The sequence below is a fragment of the Urocitellus parryii genome, chromosome 12 (assembly GCF_045843805.1).
Source record: "Urocitellus parryii isolate mUroPar1 chromosome 12, mUroPar1.hap1, whole genome shotgun sequence".
NCBI classification, from domain to species: domain Eukaryota; kingdom Metazoa; phylum Chordata; class Mammalia; order Rodentia; family Sciuridae; genus Urocitellus; species Urocitellus parryii.
The window spans coordinates 17,914,222-17,933,040 of NC_135542.1; the positions used below are offsets into that span (position 1 = coordinate 17,914,222).

Below are 18,819 nucleotides of genomic sequence, written 5' to 3' on the forward strand. Positions count from 1 at the left end.
TTTTTATCATTTTGTGATTCACTGTTTATCTATGGAAGTTGTCTTGTTTTCCTTTCTCTGAAGCCTGCTTCATCTGATGTTAGAATAGCCAGTTCCTATGGATTAGTTTTTGCATACTGTATCTTTTTCCATCCTTCAACTTGCTTCTACCATCATATTTGAAGTGATTTTTCTTAAATACAACTTTTAAGTTCTTAAAAAATTCATTTTGAAAATCCCTCTTTTGATTAATATGTTTAGACTAATGACATTTAGCATGATTACTGATATGATCAGACTTAGGACTGCCTTTTTATTGTTTATTTTCTGTCTGTTTCCTTCATTCATTCTTCTGTGTTTTTTTTAAAACATGTTGCATTCATTTTCTATGATTGCTTGATTGCTTTAACAAATTACCATAAAGTTGGTGGAATAAAACAAACAGAAATTTATTCTTTCATAGTTCTGGAAGCCAAAAGTCTGAAATCAGTATCACTAGGCCCAAATCACCATGTTGGCAGGATCCTGCCTCCTTTGAAGTCCCTGAAGGAGAATCCTTCCCTTGACTCTTCAGGGTCCGGCGGCTGCTGGCATCCTTGACTTGTGGGCAGCCCTCTCCAGTCTCTGTGGTCACACTGCGGCCTTCTCTAGAGTCCACGAGGACACCTGTGATCACAGTGGGACCCACGCAATAATCCAGAGTAACCTCTGCACTTGAAGAATTTTAACTTGATCACACTTGCAAAGATCCCTTTCCTCATAAAGTAATGTTTGCAGATTCCAAACATCATAACTTGATCTCTGTAGGTGACTATTTTTTCAGTCTATGACACACACCTTTTTTTGGACTACTCAACAGATCAGAATTTCATTTTGATTTCTCCACATCCCTTTGTATTGACCTTTTTCTTTTTAGTGGTTGTTCTAGGGATTACGATGCACATACTTAGCTTTTCTAGTCGAGCGAGAGTCAACGCTTTGCTCTTCAGTTGGAAGGTGGCAGCCTCGCCACCTTTGTCCTCCTTAGGTGATAGGTATCTTCTGAGCCCATACATTGAGAACCACAACAGACAGCATTATAGGTTTTGCTTCCAATCATACTTTAAAAGAATTCAAGAAAACAATCGTCTATCATATTCACTTTTTTTTTTTACCATTTCTGTTGCTCTTCCTTCATTCCTGATAGCCATTTTTTTATTTCTGTTTCTTCTTCCCTTTTTTTTTTTTTTTTTTTAAGCAGGATGTTTGTGACAAATCTGTTTTTCTTCACTGGCAAATTCTTTATTTCATCTTTGTTTCCAAAGGACATTTTTACTGGACACAGACTTCTAGGTTGACAGTTGCTGCTTCCCATAGATTACAGATGCTGTGCCACTTCTTTCTGGCCTCTGTAGTTCCTGGTGAGAAATCTGCTCATTCAGATCGTTGTTTTTCTAGAGTTAAAGCACAGCTTTTTTCTCTGCTGTTCAGCGTTATTTTCAGCTTCCCTATCTTGGATTACGTGTCTGGATGTGGATTCCTTTGTACTTCCTCTGGAGTTCTCTGAACTTTTGATGTCTGCACGTGGGCACTACGTCTGATTTTCATGTCCCACCTTCTCTCTCCTGCCCTCCCATGATTCCAGTGACATGGAACTTCAACCTCTCCTTCTGGTCCCACAGGCTGCAGGTGTTCCAATCTACTTTCTCTCTGTTGTTCGCATTGGGTAATTTCTAGAATTCTATTTTTCTATCTTCTAATTCATTGATTCTTTCTTCTGTCTCCTTTGTTCTACGGTTGCACTTTTATTTTGATCATCATATTTTTCAGTTCTAACATTTTTTAATTTGGTTCTCCCTTATATCTTCTGTTTCATTACTGAGACATACTGTTTTACATTTGTTCCAAAAGAGCATGAGATTATTGTTGGATGCAGCAGTCCGGCTGCAGCAATATAGCCGGGAGGTGACGAATAACTTGTGTACGTTGATACAGCAGGAATAGGAGCCGTTTATTGTAGGGCAACAGAGCTATTTATACATTTTGCACAGCTTATCTTAATTAGCATAAACTAGATACATCAATCAACCAATAAGGAATCTCCACACTTAATGGCTCACTTTTGTTACTTCTCAAACCACTCCCTCTGACATTTTGCCAGGCACCATCCAGACTTGTTTACGAACTCTAACATTTCTCTGGCAAAATACCAGGTGTTATTTTTGACTTACTTACAGACCTTAACATAGTTGGAGATTTTTTTCCTAAGGGCTTCTTTAAAGTTTTCACCAGATAATCTTGTGTCCTTTTTGCTGTTGATACCTTTTCCCATGCAAGTTCCATTTTTCTTTTTATTGATCTGCTGAAAAATTTTGGATTTTTCCAAGACATTTAAAAACATATGAGATTCTGTATTTTGTGTAAATGCTGTAGTAGGTGGTGTGCTGGGTTATGTTGGGCTGCAGGTTTCAATTCCCCCTCTGCTCTCTATGGCTGCAATGTCCGTCTCCTCTTTAAAGCCCTGGCACCACTCTTCAGATGGCCCGGGGTATGCAGCACTCACCAGTCAGGCTGGCTCTGGATTCTCATCTGTCTGCTAGTTCAGTTTTCAAAGTCTTCTACATGCTAATTAACAACAAATTCATGCTTACAGGCCTGGAGCTGAGCTCAGAAGTTCATAAACAACTTTATGGGACTCCTTTCCCCACGTCACCAGCTTTTATGACCTCCCTGGTACTGTCTGATTCCTTGGGGCTCTTTTCCTCCATTCTCCAAGTAGAAAGCTGGGGTGGGTTATCTTGTCCTGCTACAGGACAGCAGCACAGGGACTAGAGGGAAAAAGGAAAATCTCACCTCCAGTGGGGCAGTGCGTTGAATTCTGGTCTTCGTCTCTGATCTGCTTGCCACTGTTTATTTTTTAGAGTCCTCAAGTAGCTTCTCCACACACACTTTTTAGGAGTTGTGGCTGCATTCAATAAAGGAAATGAGGGCTGTTATCTAGTTTATGTCACCCAGAACCAGAACCCATAGACTGTATCTTTGAGTAACCTGGTTATGAAATTTAAAGAGTGGAGTTTTCGTAAAATGGTGGGCAAGGCTTGACAAATTTGTAAATGACATGACATAGCAGGTGACTGAATCACAATTCATAGATTTTGAGGGGTTCAAGTAGGTCATATCTACAAGATGACTTTAAAAGAATAAATTTAAGATCTTCCCCTTAAGGATGTTTGTGTTTGTGTGTGTGTTTATAATACATATTTTTATGTGGCATATAATTATGTAGCATATGATATATATTTATATATGGATTATCTAATACATATATGTCTATATCTATATCTATCTATATCTATCTATAGATAGATATAGATATATGAATTTTATAAACACACACACACATATATAAGTTGAAAACAGTTCAGAGGGTCCAGGCTTAGTGAGAATGTCAAATGATCAAATGTTTGATAGACACCAAATATCCATGATATCTTACACTCATTTATTTTAAAAAAAAGATATTGCAACAATAAAAGCAAACTCCACCTTACTTTGCATATAAAAGTACAGAATCTAATTTCTGGACAGTTGCAAGCACTGCAGTAATGAGAAAACTGACACTGCATTTGCTTCTTTGGGTTCCCTTGAAGAAGAAAACTAAACATCTAGAAGAAGCTACCAGGTCCAAGATGGTGCAAGAATGGAGATTGTGTGGTGACAGGAAGGTGACACTTACCAAGGTTGAGAATCATGAAGGAAGAAAGACCACATGAATATGTGGAAAATATTGCTAAGATTTTCAGTAGCAGCTCCGGGTTCTGCATGTCCCTCTCCTACATCTGGCCCATACTTTAAGAAATTATTAAGCCCTTTTTCATTGATCCTAACATGGATGTGTAGGGTTTTTTGTTGTTGTTGTTAAACGCTGGCAGATGCAGGATTCTGGATTGGGTGAGGTGAACGAGATGATTTCTAAGAAGCCTTACACTTACTTCTATGGCCCTGGATTTCCTATCACCCACCTCACAGAGTGACCAGGGTGAATTTTACACATCTAGGATACCCTAGCAGATATTTTTGGAGTGTATATGAAGTTCACCGAGAGACTTGTGATTCAGTTGGCCACACAATGTACACAATTTATGGTTTTTATAGGAATCTGTTTGGGGGATGAAGGGCAGTATCTTTCAGTGGCTCTCATGGTGTCTGCAGGGTGAGCTGACACCTTCCCTGCTGTCACTAGCAAAGCATCCACAGCCAGACCATGGCAAGGTCATTTTGTAAAGGGCTGCTAAGCCACCCTGACAGTTCTTAGGAAGACCCAGTGGTTGAGCCTCTTCATAATGACACCATCCCAAGGATGTCCCAGAACCTCAAGAAAGGAAAGAGGGACCATATTGTCCACAGGACTGTGAGGCACACAACTCCTGAGTCTGACCATCCATAGAAGACTTGTTGTCTTCTGACCTGAAGATCTTCTCCACTGGAGGCCTTCCAAACAAGAGGGGCTTGTGGTTGCTTGACTTGACATTGAGATGATTCAACTTCTAAGGAGTCATCGGCTTTCAGAGGGATGCAGTGAGAAGTTTATGGATGAAATGATACAACTGAGGTTTGTCCCACAGTAATACATAAGGGACAATAGAGGGTGGGGATGAAGCAAGATGTCCACGTTTTGCAACCATGGAAGCTGGGGATGGAGCTGGTCCATCATAATATGCTCCCCACTGCTGTGTGATTTAAGGTTATCAAATATTAAAAATTGGATGAATAAGCAATTAAATAAAAAGTCACTGCTTTCTACAGTAAAATTTATTTATTGTTGCTTGGTGGGTGCCCATGATATCATGCAGGAATTCTGTGTGTCCCAGAAATGTAATAGGGAAAGCATACTGAAACAAAATGTAAATGAGGAATGCTGTTATTTATGAGAGTTTAATCAAACCATGCTCTATGGAAAATATCAAGATGGTCTTATTCAGAATGTACATTTAGGTTAGTCTTTCATCAAACGAGATGGTAAGAAAACAGAACTACATGCATGTTTTAAAATTTTTTTTTTTTAAAGAGAGAGTGAGAGAGGAGGGAGAGAGGGAGAGAGAGAGAGAGAGAGAGAGAGAGAGAATTTTTAATATTTATTTTTTAGTTCTCGGCGGACACAACATCTTTGTTGGTATGTGGTGCTGAGGATCGAACCCGGGTCGCACGAATGCAAGGCGAGCGCGCTACCGCTTGAGCCACATCCCCAGCCCTAAAATTTTTTTATATGGATTTCTAAATAGGCTGGGGTGGGGGAGAACAGAATGAAGTCTTAGACAAAGTAAGATATATAGAAATATAGATATAGATACAGATATAGACACATGTGTAATAAGGATTGTAATGCATTCCTGGGTTCATATGCCCTAAGCTGGGAGGACTGGTCCAGGGGGCTCATTATACTACCCATTCTACTTTTATATCTGCTGTCAATGTTCCGTAGAGTGTTTTTAAAAAATAAAACATATACTGCACATCCCAAATGTGGACATTTTACATTAAGAGATTGTTTAATGGTTTTATGAAATGTGATATGATGTTATTTCCCTTTTGCCTCCTGAGTCTGCATTTTCTAATACATTACTTTGGTCCATTTCTTCCCTCTTCCCCCCTCAGTTTTGTCTGTTATATGGAACCAAGCTGGTGTTCCAGGAGCGGGCCTGGTATTTAGAACAGAAATACCTGACTCCCAGGGCCAGCAGCAGGATCAGGAATCAGGTAAGTTTTCCATGGTGCAGAAGAAACCCTTTGTGCATCTGCCTGGCTCTTTGCTTTCTTAGGAAACAGTCCTGCCAATCTTTGATCATTTCCCCTCATGGATTTAGAGACCTCTGGGATGTCACATGCACATTTTCACTGCCTGCCACGATCACACTAGGCTTTGGGGTTGGAGTGACAAGGGAATGACTCACCACACATGAACTTTCTGACATGAAAAACAGAAAAGGGAACTGTGTTTTCCTTACCTTGGTGTTAAGAAAAAAAAAAAAAAACATTAATTATTTTTATTTTTCTACTTCTTCCCCAAACCTATTAACTGATTCTTCATATTTAGAAGAAAGTTCGATGGTATTTTTATGTCAGTGGTACAACAGAATTCAGTTTGACAGCTGGCAAACACCTGAAAAGGAAGGTGCAGCCAGAGACGCACTGCCAAGTGCTCCTCTAATGACAGAGTACCAGTGTGAGGGGTGGTGCGGTCACCCAGGACCATTGTGTTTGGTCTGTTTGGTTCTTGAGATCGAGAAGGGTTTGTTTAACATACACAGATACTCCCTAGTTTGGGGCATGAATACTTACGATTGTTATGTCCTATTGATGTATTATTCCCTTAAGCAGCGTGAAATGGCCTTCTTTGTCCCTTCTGATTAACTTTGGCTTGAAGTCCACTTTATCTGCTCTGAGGATAGAGACCCCTGCTTGCTTACATGGTCCATGTGTCTTCTCCCACGTGATATGTCCTCTCCCATCCTTTCACCTTCAGTCCATGGATGTCTTTGTCTATGAGGTGAGTCTCTTGGAGACAGGATATTATTGGGTCTTGTTTTTTAGTCCAATCTGCCTGTCTATGTCTTTTGATTGATCAATTTAGGCCATTAACACTCAAGGTTATTATTGAGATATGATTTATATTCCTAGTCATTCTGGTTTATATTTCTAGTTTTTAATTTGAATTAGTTTCTCCTTTGATTGACTATTCCTTTAGTGTAATTCCTTCCTTTGCTGGTTTTTACTTTTTTTTTCTCATCTTGGTGGAATATCTTGTTGAGAATATTCTGGTGCAGGCTTTCTAGTTGTGATTTTTTTACTTATTTATTTATATATGACAGTGGAATGCATTATAATTCTTATTACACATGTAGAACACAATTTTTCATATCTCTGGTTGTCTATAAAGTATATTCACACCAATTCATGTCTTCATACATGTACTTTGGATAATAATAATCATCCTATTCCACCATCAATTATAACCCCATGCCTCCTCCCTTCCCCTCCAACCCCTCTAGTTGTAAATTCTTTTAACTTTTGTTTATCATGGAAGGTTTTTATTTCTTCTTCAAAACTGAAGCTTAATTTTGCTGGATATAGAATTCTTGGTTGGCAGCCATTTTCTTTCAGGGCTTGGTATATATTATTCCAGGACCTCCAATTTACAATAGCTAAACTATGGAACCAACCTAGGTACCCTTCAACAGATGAATGGGTAAAGAGATTGTGCCATGTATATGCATTGAAATATTACTCAGCCTTAAAGAAGGATGAAATTTTGGCATTTGTTGGTAAATGAATGTAACTGGAGACTATCATGCTAAGCAAAATAATCCAGTCCCAAAGAAACAAAGGCCAAATGTTTTCTCTGATATGTGGATGCTAATTCACAATAACCGGGTGGGGGTGGCTACAGAAGAATAGAGGTACTTTGGATTAGACAGAGGGGAGTGAAGGAAGAGGAGGGGCATGGGGTAGGAATTAGAGTAGAATGAATCAGACATTATTACCCTATGTGTGCACATGATTACACAACCTGTGTAACTTTACATCATGCACAATCAGAAGAATGAGCATTTATACTCCATTCATGTATGATGTGTCAAAATGCATTCACTGTCATATATAACTAATTAGAACAAATTTAAAAATAAATAAATTTTTAAAAGAAAAAGAGTACCAGACAGCATAGCCATTAGTAAAGTGCGTCTCAGTACCTCCCAGCCCTGCCTCTGCGGGCACCCTGCTGACACAGCTGGAAGGCAGCTCGCATGCAAGGCTGCCCAGTGGCCTGCAGGCACAAAACCAACTTCAAAAACCCAAGTGCCCCCACAGGGGAGTGCGGGTTTTCCAGTGAACTTGGCCACAAGAATCAGTCCAGAGTGCAGAGCATAGATGTCCCAGGAGTGAATGTCACCCTGTGCTAGATCTTGAAGGTAAAGTGGGGGAGGTGACTCAGTGCCATTGACCCCTCACACACAAGGCTGATGAGGTCTCCAGTGATAGAAAAATCTGGACATGTTTACGCAAGGCAAACTATAGTGGACCTGAAGAACCTCAAAAAAATCTTTTCCTTTTGAGGAAAACTTTAATTACGGAGAAAAGTACATGTAATGCTATTTCAGTCATGTGTTACGGAGTTACCAACGACCCCCAACTCTTCTGGCTTGAAACAATCACCATACGTTATTTCTCACATTCTGCAAGCTGGACAGGGCTCAGCTGGATAGTTCTTCTGTTCTGCATGGAATCTGTCACAGCCAAGTGTCCAATATGGCTTCCTGCTCTCAGTGCTGCACCCCAGCTGGGGCCGCAGGAAGAGATGTGGGCTGCTGAGCAATTGTCCCCTTCCATGTGGCCTTGCTTGAGCTTCCTCCCTGTACCATGGCCTCAGGGTGGGCCAGTGTTTTCATGATGGCTGGATTCCCAGAGGGTGCAAGATGCATCATGGTTTCCACACTCGTCATTCCCTGGCTCCTCGAAGCAGCTCAGGAGATAGGGCGTAGGAGCAAGTTTCTCCAGAACAGCTCTATCTGGGGGGATGGGGATGGGTTGCTCAAGCCATAGAATGTTCTAAAGTCCTCTTTGTCAGATTTCAGACGGGACAACTTTGGGCACTCTCCCCTTATCTGGGCTTTTCTATTGTCCCCAAAGGAAAGAGAGTACTAGTAAGATGGCTCAAATCCTTCCTTTCTGACATCCACCACACCCTGTGGAAGGAATCTCAAGAAAGCTTTAGCAACTTTTCTAAAATGCCTGGGAAGCTTGGTAATTTGAAGATGCTCAATAAGAGTGATTAAAGAGACAGGGCGACTGGTGTTCCTGAGTGTGGTCTACGTGTTTTTCCCTGGCGTTTCTTCACATTCACGGAGTCTTTCCTTGGTTGCCTTTAACATGCTAATTAACCCATCCCCCCAATTTTGAACTCCAGTCACTGGAAATTTTATTTTTAAAATTCTGGTTTTTTGTTTTGTTTTTTTAAATCACCATGCCACTTTTTTCGTTTCCTATTTTCAAAAACTATTCTATATTGTCTATATTGTACTTTATATCCTGAAATATAGTTGTTTTTTAATCTGTAGCAAATAATTTCAATATCTTAAGTCTTTATAGGCTTATTTATTTTTTTTAATCTGTTGCTTCTGCTATGTGTCTGGTATTTTTCTTTTATTGTGTGCTAGTCATTTTTTTCTGAAAAATGATTTGTAATATTTCTATGAGGCCAAATTAAAGTAACTTCCCTTGCAAGGCCTCTGAAGGCACTCCCAGATTGAGATCCACTTAACCCAAATTCAGGACTTGAAGTTCTTCAGACTCACATACTTACAATAAGGTGATAAGTTCTATCCACCCAAGGACTATAGTTCTTTGGCTTCTCAGCCAATAATGTTGAGGGGCTTCTCTTCAGTTTCTTACTCAGGACTGGCTCTGCACTTTTACTGTCATTGTCCCCTGTCCCCTATCCCTGTCATCAGGCTCTCAAAGTGAATGTTTAGAATGCTAGAAATGGCAAAGGCCTTCAGGAGAACTCCAGTTTTCTCATTTCTTTTTCTTTTCCATTTTTTTTTTTCCTTAGTGGGGAGTACCAGGGATTAAACTCAGGGGCACTCAGCCACTGAGCCACATCCCCAGCCCTATTTTATATTTTATTAGAGACAGGTCTCACTGAGTTGCTTAGTGTCTCCCTAAATTGCTGAGACTGCCTTTGAACTCAGGATCCTCCTGTCTCTGCCTCTCAAGCCACTGGGATTATAGGCCTGCACCATCACACCCAGCCCAGTTTTCTCATTTCTTTAGGTACCCATTTTCTCTTAAAATTTTGAATTTGTTCTTTTGAGATAAGCATGACAGTAGAGTGTATTTTGGCGTATTATACATTCATGGAGTCTAAGTTAGTCTAGTTAGGACCCCATCCTTGTGGTTATATATGATATGGAGTTTTCACTGGTTTCAATTTTGACTTTATTGTTTTGTCAGATTATTAATGCTTTGAAGATATTTCTCATATATTTTTCTAAATATTTTGGTTGTTTTCAAGAGAAAAGTTGACCCAAAACAAAACAAAAACAACAACAACAGAAAATCCCTTTGATGTTATTCCACACAATCCCACAACCACCCATGCATGACTTTCATTGCTCTTACATATAGATGAAGAACCTGGGGTCAGGGGCAAAGTCGCTTGCCCAAAGCAGCACAGCTGGGTAAAACCCACATCGTTCTGACTCCAAATATTTTTCATTTAATTTACATGGATAATAATCAACATTAGTCGCAAAAACAAGAATGCTTTTCGCCCAGTTGATATGACTTGATTCTACAGTGTCCCCAAAGGCTCCTGTGTCAAAGGCTTCATACCCAATGCAGCAATCTTCGGGGGTGGTGCTTTGGCAAGGTGATGATATCATGGATCCAATAGGTGGCAGAATGGACTACTGGGAGGAAGTGGAAACTGTAGGTGGTGGGGTGTGGTTGGAGGAAGTAGGTCACTGGGGGGTGTCCTGGAAGGTTGATTCTCGTCCCAGTCATTTCTCTCTCTCTTCCCTTCTCCTTCCTGGCTGCCATGAGCTGAGCAGCTTTCCTCCTCCATACCCTTCCACCCTGATGTCCTGCCTAAACTCAGACCCAAAGCAGTGGAGCAGGCCAACATGGACTGAAACCTCTGAAGCCAAAACCAATCTTTCTTCCTGCAAGGAGTGTTTACTCAGGTATTTGTCACTGCAACAAAAAGCCAACCAGCATACCAGTTCTTGGTTTCTAATATGATTTGCTAATATAAGGAACCAGGGTTCTTGGAAAATGACTAATTCTAAGGCTGAGGAAGTGAATATAGAGGGTTGTCTCCAGCCAGAAAATAAGAAAGTACTAGAACAAAAACAAAACCCCCAACCTGTGATAATGGAGTACATTCAAGAGATGCAAGAAGAAGCCAACTGAGAGAAGCTAGAGCAATCTGATAATTAAACAAACCATGTAGTATAAGGTCTTAACTCAAAGTATCAAATAATTAAATGCAAGTCCACAATGATACAGAAAAAAATTAAGTAAACAAGTGAAAAAAATTGGAGGGAAAAGACAAGTACTCCTTACAGAAGAATTCCAAATGATCCGTGTGGGTACTTCTGCCTGCAGGAAATGAGACTTGCCTCCTGCCTCCTTGAGTGTGGGTTGAACCTGATGGGTTGCTTGTATTTTAAAGAAGAGAGCATGGGAATAGGGAAATGGTTACTTTCTGGAGGGGAAACCCTGCAGATCCTACCTCAACCAAATGAGCAAGGTTGGTGTCACCAGTTGTAGGAAACGTTCACAGCTTGGGCCCCCCGATGTCACATGGTGAGAAGGGCACTTCCCTCTTCCCCATGCCTATAACCCAAGTCCAGTCACCATCAGAACACAGCAGACAGCGCCAGACTGGCAGATGGTCCACACAGTACCTGACCGGCACCTGCAAAACCAGCAATGCATGAAAGACTCTGAAACCATCGTGGATCAGAAGGGACCAAGGAGGGTTTTTACTGTCATCGTCTCCTATCTCCTCCTCAACCACCATCAGGCTGTCAATTAAATGAGTGTTAAGAATGCTAGAAATGGCAAAGGCCTTCAGGAAAAATTCAGTTTTCTCATTTGGGAAAATGAGCTCTTACTACCCTGGATGGACTCCTGGCACAGGAAATGGGTTTTGGCAGAAAAACTGGTGAACTCTGAGTAAGTCTATAGTTTAGTTAATAGAAATGCACCAAGCAGGGCATGGTTCACATGCCTGGAATCCAGCAGCTCAGGAGGCTGAGGCAGGAAGATCACGAGTTCAAAGCCAGCTTCAGCAACTTAATGAGGCCCTTAGCAATGTAGAGAGACTCTGTGTCAAAATTAAAAATTTTTTAAAAAGGGGAATTGGGGATGTGGCTCAGTGGTTGAGCACTCCTGAGTTCAATCCCTTGTATAAAACAAAACAAAAACAAAACAAAAAAAGAAACAAACAAGTTAAATGACTGTCCGCATCCTAGGCGAGCCTAACACCTGAACTCCTACTCTTGGCCTCATCCATTTTTCGTCCTCTTGTTACCTGGAGCCCTGCAGAGCACTGACTCTCCTGAGGAGTTCAGATGTTTTCCTGAAGGTCCACCTGGTGTCCCAAAGAAGGCAAAATCCATCCACAAGTTCAGAAAGTAGCACAGTGCCCTGTTGTCCAGCTGAGGCCCAGAAGTCAAGGAATTGGTATTGGGTTTGTTTTATTCAAGCCCCACAACCCAGCCTCCACATACCTGCCTTTCTTCTGTCTGGAACATCAGTGTTCACAGCGCAGGTCCACGCTCACCCCTGGGGTGCAGCACTCTTCCATGGGATCAGCTCTTACTGCCCTTCAGCTTCTGGGAATCCGAGGTCAACTCACTTCTTAATTAGTGAGCCTCAAAGCTGAGGCTTCCGGGTGGGTTTTGGACTCCAGTGTCCCCAGCTGCTCCCATGTCCCCAGAGCTGAGGAGTAGGAGGAACTACTTGCCACGATGCCCTCATCCCAGGTTCATAGTGGTCCAGGGGCAGAGCCCTGGATGCGTCACAACACTACTCCCAAGTAGTAGGTACCCAAGCCTTGTCCATTCTGTGTTTTTGCAGGGATATGAATAGAATAATTGTGTTCTATGTTCTTGGAAAGTTCAAGGTGCCCACATTATTCTGTTTCAGTCATCATTAACCTAGACATTTATATTCATTTTGCTTCAGATAATTATCAGCCTTATAGACTAATATTCAGCTGAAACTCATGTTCAGGAAGAAAATAACCCAACAGTTCACAGTGGCTCATCTCCACTAAAACCAACTTGATTTTGCTTGGAGGGAAAAAATCTCAGTCTTTTAAATTGGTATATTTTAATGCAAGTGAATCATTGGAATCTCCATGTTACACCTCCCCTTAAAGTCCACTTGGGCACGGCTACCCTGCCCTGTCCATGCCCATCAGCCCTGGAATGTGGCTCTCAATGACAAATGGAGAAGAAGCAAGTACATGTGGCCATGTGGTCAGCTCACACCAAGAAACAGACGCAGGAGGAAGCTTTTCAGTCTATGAGTATTGAAGGAACCACAGCCTGGTTGTGGGTTGCAAATCAAAAGAGGACCCTTCTCAGTGTGGTGGAAAGAACACCTAGATAAACGTTGAATCAGGTTCTGTTTCTTGTCTTGAACTCAACAATGGCACTGTATGTGGACTGCAGGTGTGGAAGGCCTTCTGGGGAAGGCAGGAGGGCGCAAGGAGGATGGGCACAGCTGGGAGCAGACCCCCTCCTGCCCCTGGGGGCCATGGGGAATGGCCTACAAGAGCAGCAAATCCATCCATGAAAAGACAAAATACATACCAATCGTGCCTGTGCCCCGGGAAATCTCCACTCCCCTCCATATTTGCTTACATTGTGCCAACAACTCTGACCTCCTCATCTGAATGTTGTTGCCTTCCTGTGCTATTTGAATCGTGACCTGTCACTGCCAACACAGCATCCTTGTCGGCACTCACCGGAGTCTTTCTCCCTTGCCCCTTTCCTTTTCATTTTGATGTGCCCCTTGATGTGCAAGGTGAAGCGCTGTTCACCAGCACAAGCCCACATCCTGTTTGGCACCCTTGCTGGGTAGGTGGGTACAGGTGTGAGACCCAGAAGCCTTGGTCTGACCCACTGAGAGAGACCACTCGTCTTCTCCTGCGTGGGCAAGCTGCTGAGGATCCCAGCGGCAGCAGGAGCTGGGAAGAGTCTGCTGACAGCCTGCAACCTGGGCTCCTCGGCTGCGTCTGCTCAAATCTAAAATGACCACTGGGAATTGAATTTTGGTTTTAGTTCTGTCCATCTAATGGCTGGTCATTGAGTAGGAAAAAATCATGCCAGCCCATTGATGGATGGGTCCTTTGGGTAGTTCTTCGTAGATGTGGCCATTGGCTATTGTTTTCTTAGGACACGTAGCTTGAAGTAAGAATGTGCCAAGGTGTGCAGGTAACAGCCCCCATACCAGAATGCTGCTGGGCTCCCTTAGTTTATAAGACGGATTGTGCTCATTTATTACATTTATATACATTATTTATTATTGTTCACTTATGTTACAGCATGATGCTTATTCACTCAAATTATTCATTTGAACCAAACATAGAACATAAATGCAGACATTATTTAGTGGCAACATATTTACAGTGGAAGAAACATTACAGGGGAAAAAAAATGTAGGGAAGAGTTCTACACTGGAAAGACAGTGCTGGAGTATCAGTCTCCTGAAACCTCGGCTTCGCAGATTGTATTCCACATCTGGACCCGGGTTTGGAAAGGTGCGTGCGCCTCCCTCCTACAGTCGAACTGCGGCTGTCTTCCACGCTGTGCTGAACATCTCTTTTTAACAATCCCCAGCCTTCATTTCCCTTTCCTCAAACCACCTGGATGGAGGCAGCTTCGCAGATGTTGGGATGTCAGAATCCAAGCAGCACCGACTGAGGTTTCAGGCAGAGCGTGTTGAAAACGTTCACAGGGGCGGGAAAGGGGGACGGGTTTCTCTGTCCCTCAGCCTCCCTACTGCCCAAGGCTTTTGCTTTTCTTTGTAAGGAATTAGTGAAAAGTAAAGCCCACCTGATTTGGCTGCCCACAGGCAGCCCTCCCTGGCTGTGTCCTCCAGGCCTAGTGGGGACTTCCGATGCTGGGGTGGGAAGGACAGCTCCTGTGGCGGCCAAGGTCAGGGAGCCAGGGTGGGATTGGAAAGGTCACCCTGGAAATAGAACTGGCTACATTTAAAAATCCTCTTTGATTTGAAACCATCACCTGAACTGGCTTTAATTTGCTGTCGCTTCTGTAGGATGGCTGGTGCACCTCTAGGGGACAGCAGGCACTGATGGGAATTTGTGTCTTCTCTTCCCCAAACAAAAACCTTAAAACAGAACTGGGGAATGAGCGTGCTAAGCCATCGGGGCCCCTCTTCTCTCCCCTCCCCTTGACTCCAGACCCCTGTGTGCCCCTCGGTGACATAAAATGCTTAGTTGAACTGATAATGCAGGCCATGCCACTAGGTTAAGGGGAAAAAGTGAGATTTGGTTTCTTCAGTTTGGCCAGTAAAAGGGGCAGCGAGGTTACCCCACCCCTGCAATTTCCGCATGGCAGCCACCTGGGCAGCCCTCCTGTCCCACAGTAGAGCTTTGTGTCTCTGAAGTGAAGAGGGGTTGTTAGAGTCTATAAACAAGTCAGGATGGCGCCTGGTATTTTGCCAGGGGGAGTGGTTTGTGAGGTGGCGCCAGTGAGCCATTAAGTGTGGATTAAGTGTGGAGATTTCTTATTATGTATCTAGTTTATGTTAATGAAGAGAAGCTGTGTGGGATGTATAAATACCTCTGTTGTCCTACAATAAAGGGCTCCCACTCCTGCTGCATCAGTCTACACAAGTTGCTCGTCACCCGCTGTGTATTTTGCTGCAGCCGGACTGCGGCAAGGGGTCCTTCCATTCCCTTCACTCAAGGGTGGCTTGTGGCCCTCATGGAGAGGGCTGAACCCACTCTCCTCTGGCATCAGCTCAGACTCCTGGGGGAGATGCTGAGGCAGTGTCTCTGGGCTGAGGCCTGTGACCCAAGTGTCACAATCAGAACTTCTCACAGTGAAATTTGTACCTAAGAGGAGCTTTGTTACACGACAGGGACCTTCAGGACACAGAATTCAGCTGAGTCCAGCCAGTCACGGTGAAGGTCGGGTAGATTAGACCAGGATCCCAAGAATTTAAATAAGTCACTGACCTTGAAACAGAAATGATCTCCAGCCTAGGCGTTTTGGAATAAGTTCATGTTCTAGCTTGAAATTAGTATATTTTATAAAATAAAATGTGTTTGCAGTTGCTTTTCACTCTTCTGTTTTTCACTTTTGTTCTGGATTTGGGCAATGGGACACTTCTGTGTCTCCTTCCTCGGGGGGCCTCCAAGTACTTAGCACTTAGTGATGACACCAAGACAACATGGAAAGGTGACCCCATTTTAAGGCACAGAAAAGACACAGGACTTACTTTTCTGAACCCACATCTGTGGGAAACAGAAGGCCTTTTGCATTATGCTGGTCACCCACGTCAGAGTCCAGCTTGAACCCCCAGGCATGGGTTCTGGCGGCCTACTTGGCCGCTGCTGAGCCGGTGTGGGTGACTTGTCCAGCACAACCATGTGGCTTCTCACAGGGTCTTTCCATTTGTTTCTTAATCTGCAGGATGGATGGGCGTGTTCATTTTGTGATAATTTAGGAAGCCCCTGTACTTACGTGTCTGCCTGAACATTATGCTTCAACTAAAAAGCATGAAAAGAAAAAGGAAACAGTCATTTGGTGGCTATAGGAATCCCTTTTGTTTAAACTAACTTAAAATTTATTCTGTGATTAACTTGTGGCTTTTATTTTTTAAATGAACTTTTTTATTTTGAGAGAATCACAGATTCACATGCCGTTTAAGGAGAATACAGAGAGGTTTTCAGGTCTCTTTGCCTGATTTCCCTTCTTGGTTACATCATGAGAAACTATAGAACAATATCACACCCTGGACTTTGATACAGTGACATTGACACAGTCAGGGTACACCGTTTCTGCACCACCCAGGTTCTCTCTCTGTGGCTCCTTTATAGCCACACTGTCTTCCCATTTCTCTCCCTCTTCAATTCCAGGCCACAGGCACTAACCTCTTCTCCACTTCTATAATTTTGTCATTTAAAAAATGTTGTTTACCTGGGCGAGGTGGTGCACACTCATAACCCCGGTGACCAGGAAGGCTGAGGCAGGGGATTGCAAGTTGGAAGCCAGCCTCAAAATAAAACAATAAATAAAGAGCTGGGGGTGCAGCTTGGTGGTGGAGTGTCCTGGATTCAATTCCCAGTACCGCATCAACAACAACAATAATAGTAATATGGTATAAATGGAATCACATAATATGCAAAATTTGGAACTGGCTTTTCCATTCAGCATAATTTTCTGGGGGTTCATTTATACGGTTGGGTGCAAAAGTGGTCTGTTTATTTGTACTGCTAAGCAGTATTCCATGGTATAGATCTGTCTGGCTTCTCCTTACCCTTTCCCTCTTGCAATTGCTCAATTTTCTGGGCCACTGTTATGTCATTGTCCCCAGGAACTGGCTTATTGACTTCAAGTGCATCAGGTATTAAAATATAGTGTCTTATCAGCATTCACTGGTGAAAGAAAACAACAACAACAAAGAGTCAAGGCTTACTTTTCTTCTTGCATTAATAGTTTGTGCTGAGAAAAATCACGTCTTCTCCTGCTAATGACCATATAGGGTGTTCACAGACTGATGGTTTTATGTATAGATTTTCAGGAAAATTTCTGTATCCATTTTTTTTGACATTTTTGTTGGTAAACACTTATGATTAATGGATCGTATGGAGATATTTGTTGAACTAAGAAACTGCCATAAGCACTTTTGCAAATGCGGTTGTCCCATTTTATACCTCCACTAGCAACAGGTGAGGGAGTCCCGGCTCCACAGCCTCTCCACTGTCGCCAGCCTTCTAGCGTCAGTTATTCTCCAGGGATGCAGCCTATCTCACTGAATGTGGATTTTCATTTCTCAGATCTCTAATGCTGTTGGGCATCCTTTCAAGTGATTGCTGGTCGTATGTCTCTTTTTGAAAAGTATCTGGTTAAATATTCTGCCTATTTATGACCCCTACCCCCGTGTGTGTGTGTGTGTGTGTGTGTGTGTGTGAGAGAGAGAGAGAGAGAGAGAGAGAGAGAGAGAGAGTGCTAAGTTGTAAGAGTGTGCTATATATACACCCTGGATATGCTACTCATATTTTTCCCAGTCTGTGGCCTGCCTATTAATTTTTCTAACAATGTCTTTTGACAAGCAGATGTGTTTAAGTACGATGTATGAAGTTGTCAATGTATGAACTTTGTTAGCGCCCTTGTGCCTTTTTGAAGAAATCTCTGCCTGACTCGGGGTTGTGAAGGTAGTCTGTTTTGCTCTCTCTTAGAAGCTTTTTTACATTTCTTACTTCTACATTTAGTCTACTTTGAATCTCAAATTTATTTCTGAGTATAGTCTAAGGTCGGGGTTGGAGTTGATTTTTCATGTTATCCAAGGGTTTAGGCACGGTTTGTTGAAAGGCTTTCCTTCCTCTGTTGAAATGTCTGACCTCTTTATGGAGAATCAGGTGGTCATCATCTGTTTGGGGGGCTTTCTATCAATTCCATTGATTTGTCTATTATTTTGCTAATTGTGCCATGATTGATGTAGTAGTTGATCTTATACCAGATAATGCAAGTCCCCAAGATAGTTTATTCCTTTTCAGAATGCTTTTGACTATCTTGTGTTCTGTGTGTTGGAACTAGCTTAGGCCTTTCCTGGGGAAAAGGAGGTATTTATGATTTTGATTGTGTTTGCACTGAATCCATTCTCAGCTGTCTTGCTTTGTGGTGATGAGGATTCAGCTGTCATTCTTACCATTTTTCCCAAGCATTAGATTGACTTTTCTCTCACTAATATTTTCATAATTTTGGTTTTAAGAAATTTTATTATTACATGCATAAGTGCAGTACTGCTTGGTATTCACTAAACTTCTTAAATATGTGGAAGATATTTTATCATATCAAAATGAGAGGGATTGCTGTTGTAGCTAAGTGGTAGAATGCTTGCCTAGCATGTAGGAAGCACTGGGTTTGATTCTTAGCACCACATAAAAATTAATTAATTAATTAATTAATTAATTAATTAAAGCTGTAAAAATAAATAATATTTTTAAAAAATCAGAAACATTCAACCATTACATATCTAAGTATTGTGGATCTCATTCTCTCTGACATCTAGGGTTATAAGAGCACACGTGTATCTAGT

General features: G+C 42.2%; 1 protein-coding gene across 1 annotated transcript in view; it reads left to right on the forward strand.

Annotated features, from left to right (window-relative positions):
- The window catches only part of Acoxl (acyl-CoA oxidase like), a 203,921-nt gene that overhangs the window by 175,886 nt on the left and 9,216 nt on the right, over positions 1-18,819 (forward strand). The window contains exon 9 of the mRNA XM_077792061.1: positions 5,614-5,715. Coding sequence (XP_077648187.1) covers positions 5,614-5,715 — 102 coding nt within the window. The remainder of the gene's footprint in view (positions 1-5,613; positions 5,716-18,819) is intronic.